At 49.7% G+C, this 3,600-nt stretch overlaps 1 protein-coding gene across 1 annotated transcript; it reads left to right on the top strand.

Annotated features, from left to right (window-relative positions):
• Positions 1-692: 692 nt before the first annotated feature.
• LOC311328131 (parvalbumin-7-like) lies at positions 693-3,265 on the top strand (the record flags this gene model as incomplete). Its single annotated transcript, XM_084462154.1, has 3 exons — positions 693-829; positions 2,990-3,099; positions 3,240-3,265. Coding segments are annotated over 3 exons (273 nt in total), but the record flags the coding sequence as incomplete, so codon positions are not given.
• Positions 3,266-3,600: the final 335 nt, after the last annotated feature.

Raw genomic sequence — 3,600 nt, 5'->3', positions numbered from 1 at the left:
CTATCTCTCTCTTCCTTCCCTCTCTCTCTCTTCCTTCCCTCTCTCTCTCTCTCCTTCCCTCTCTCTCTCTCCTTCCCTCTCTCTCTCTCTCTCTCTTCCTTCCCTCTCTCTCTCCTTCCCTCTCTCTCTCTCTCCTTCCCTCTCTATCTCTCTCCTTCCCTCTCTCTCTCTCCTTCCCTCTCTCTCTCTCCTTCCCTCTCTATCTCTCTCTTCCTTCCCTCTCTCTCTTCCTTCCCTCTCTCTCTCTCCTTCCCTCTCTATCTCTCTATCCTTCCCTCTCTCTCTTCCTTCCCCCTCTCTCTCTCCTTCCCTCTCTCTCTCCTTCCCTCTCCCTCTCTCCTTCCCTCTCTCTCTCTCCTTCCCTCTCTATCTCTCTCTCCTTCCCTCTCTATCTCTCTCCTTCCCTCTCTCTCTTTCCCTCTCTATCTCTATCCTTCCCTCTCTCTCTCCTTCCCTCTCTTTCTCTCTCCTTCCCTCTCTCTCTCTCCTTCCCTCTTTCTCTCTCCTTCCCTCTCTCTCTCTCTCCTTCCCGCTCTCTCTCTCCTTCCCTCTCTCTCTCTCTCCTTCCCTCTCTCTCTCTCTCTCCTTCCCTCTCCCTCTCTCTCCTTCCCTCTCTCTCTCTCTCCTTCCCGCTCTCTCTCTCCTTCCCTCTCTCTCTCTCTCCTTCCCTCTCTGTCTCTCTCCTTCCTGAGGTAGCAGTGGACTCGTTCAACCATAAGAAGTTCTTTGATATGATTGGTCTGAAGGCCATGTCAGCTGACAACGTGAAGAAGGTCTTCCAGGCTCTGGACGTCGACGCCAGTGGCTTCATAGAGGAGGATGAGCTCAAGTAGGGGAGACACACACACACACACACACGCACACACACACACACACACACACACACACACACACACACACACACACACACACACACACTCACACACACACACACACACACACACACACACACACACATATGTACACATACATACTCAACATATATGTATACCAAGGTTATAATAGTTCTGCTTTTTTCTTTATTTTTTATTTTTATATCGTTTGAACTTTTTGTGCGTGGCTGTAAGCCAGCGCACCAGTGATAGCAAATGTCCGGTTGTCCCTCCCTCCCTGGCTTCCTCCCTGCTGGGCTCTGCACTGCCCCTGACCCATTCTGCCCCAAGGGGGCGGAGTCTCACCTCCACTCCACACGGGAAACCTGTGTACCCCTACCTCTCCTATGTGCTGGATTAGCATTGAAAGCATTGGAACTGATGTGTCCAGGCGACAAGACTTTAATTTATCAGACATTATTTAATGTAATTTCAATTCACAGCTATTTCAGTGGCGTGACTAGCTTCGTTCTACCAGTCCTGAACAGAAACAAGCCAGCCTCGCACATAAGCCAGGCTAGACCTGGCCTGGTTGTTTTTAATTTCAGTTTAGTTTTAAATTCATTTTTAAAGCAGGTTTGCTAGTTTAATTGATATTTTTTGAAAATTCTTAGTTTTAATTAGTTTCAGTATTAGTAGTTTTTTCTTCTGCGCTAGCCTCGTGAGACTATCCTGATCTCGCCAGCTCACGTTGTTTCACTCTGTGTGAAACAAACCATCTGGTGCACGTCAGGATACTTCTGCGCAGAGGCACAGCTAATGGAGGATCGGTTTCATATCCACCTCAAATACAAGGCATATGTATGAAATGAAAAAGACTAAAACTAAGGACATTTTCTCTATAATTTTAGTTTATTTTAGCTAGTTTCGTAAACACACAATACAGTTTTAGTTAGTTAACGTTTTTTTTGTAAAACCTAGTTTTGATTTCAGTTAACTAAAATGTTTTTTCACACCTAGCTTTCATATTTTAGTTAATTTTAGTTAACTATAATAACCTTGATGTACACACACACACACACACGCACACACATATACAGATTAAAAAAACACACTCATGACATCACCACTGAACTCACAAGAGCATCTCCTTTTTAAACAAGTGACTAAGATCATAATCTAGTGCTGAAGCGAAAGTGCAAGAGTAGCAAAATAAAAATAAGATCTTGGTATTACTTCTCGAAGAGGTGAGTTTTGAGCCTGCGGTGAAAGATGGGCAGCGACTCTGCTGTCCTGACGTCAGTGGGCGTTCATTCCACCACTGCGGGGCCAGGACAGAGACCGCGTCGATCGACCGCAGGGGCCTCGGAGTGACGGGGCAACCAGTCGCCCCAAGGTAGCAGAGTATAGTGGTTGGGAGGATGAGTAGGGTTTGACCATGGCCTGGAGGTAGGAGGGGGCTGTTCCTTTCATTGCCCTGTAGACTACTACCTGAGTTTTAAACTGGATGCGAGCTTCTACAGGGAGCCAGTGTAGAGAACGGAGAAGGGGAGATATATGGGAGAACTTGGGGTGGTTGAACTCCAGGCGAGCAGCAGCTTTCTGGACAAGTTCCAGAGGTTTAATGGCTGACGCCGGCGCCCCAGCGAGGAGGGAGTTGCAGTAGTCCAGGCGGGAGATGACCAGGGCCTGGATGAGCACCTGCGCCGTTTCATCAGTGAAGAAAGGGCGAATCCTCCTGATGTTGTAGAGCATGAATCTGCAGCAGAGTGTGACGGATGTGACATGTGCGGGGAATGACAGTTGGGCATCCAGGGTCACACCCAGATTCCTCGCAGTCCGAGTTGGCGTCACCACTGTGTCTTCAACGGTGATGGCCAGGTCGCGGTGCGGGCAGCCCTTCCCCGGGAGGAACAGCAGCTATGCGTGTCTCCACTTGTGTGTCAGAAGGGGGAAAATGACATGACCAGCTGGGTGTCATCGGCATAGCAGCGATAGGAGTGTATAAATATGATAAATATATCAAACATAAAAAACACATACACATAGGTACACATAATACTGTATGTACAAACACATACACACACGTGCACACACACACATACACAAGACACATCACACACATGCATGTACAGTATACACACACACACACACACACTGTTCCTCCTCCCCCTCAGGTTCGTCCTCAAGGGCTTCGCCACGGACGGTCGGGAACTGACGGACGCCGAGACCAAAGCCTTCCTCGACGCAGCCGACAAGGACGGAGACGGCAAGATCGGCATGGATGGTGAGGGTGGGGGGGGGGGAGTTTGGGGGGGGGGGTGGGGGGCGGATTTGGGGGGGGGGGTTGTTTATAGAAACCGCAAAAAGTATGAAGAGAATAGTCGTCCTTCATCGTGATGTAAGCCCTCCTCTTCTCTTTTCCAGAATTTGAAGCCTTGGTGCACGAGTAGTGGATGACCCCCCCCCTCTGGTCTCCCCCCTTAGAGTCGCCAAGCCTCCCCTCTCCTCCTCCCCCCCCCCCCCCCCCCCCCTGTCCCCGGCCTGGGCCCTGATGTCTCCATCCCCCACTACCAAGGAGTGCCACCGGGGGGCGATGGAGAGGGGACACGCACAAGCTTACTTACTGTGTGTGTAAGAAGAGCGGAATTGCCACTGAGCTCTGATCTGGGGTCAGTTGGCGTTTTCCCTACCGGTGGGTTTAAAGTCAGGGCGTGGACGAGGCAACTGATCCCAGATATGCGTGCAGGAGCCAGTTCAATCTTAACCTTGTATTTATGTTTCTTTT

The sequence above is a fragment of the Borostomias antarcticus genome (genome assembly GCF_949987555.1).
Source record: "Borostomias antarcticus genome assembly, contig: scaffold_1287, whole genome shotgun sequence".
Classification (NCBI taxonomy): domain Eukaryota; kingdom Metazoa; phylum Chordata; class Actinopteri; order Stomiiformes; family Stomiidae; genus Borostomias; species Borostomias antarcticus.
This window is presented reverse-complemented; position numbering and strand designations above follow the sequence as displayed.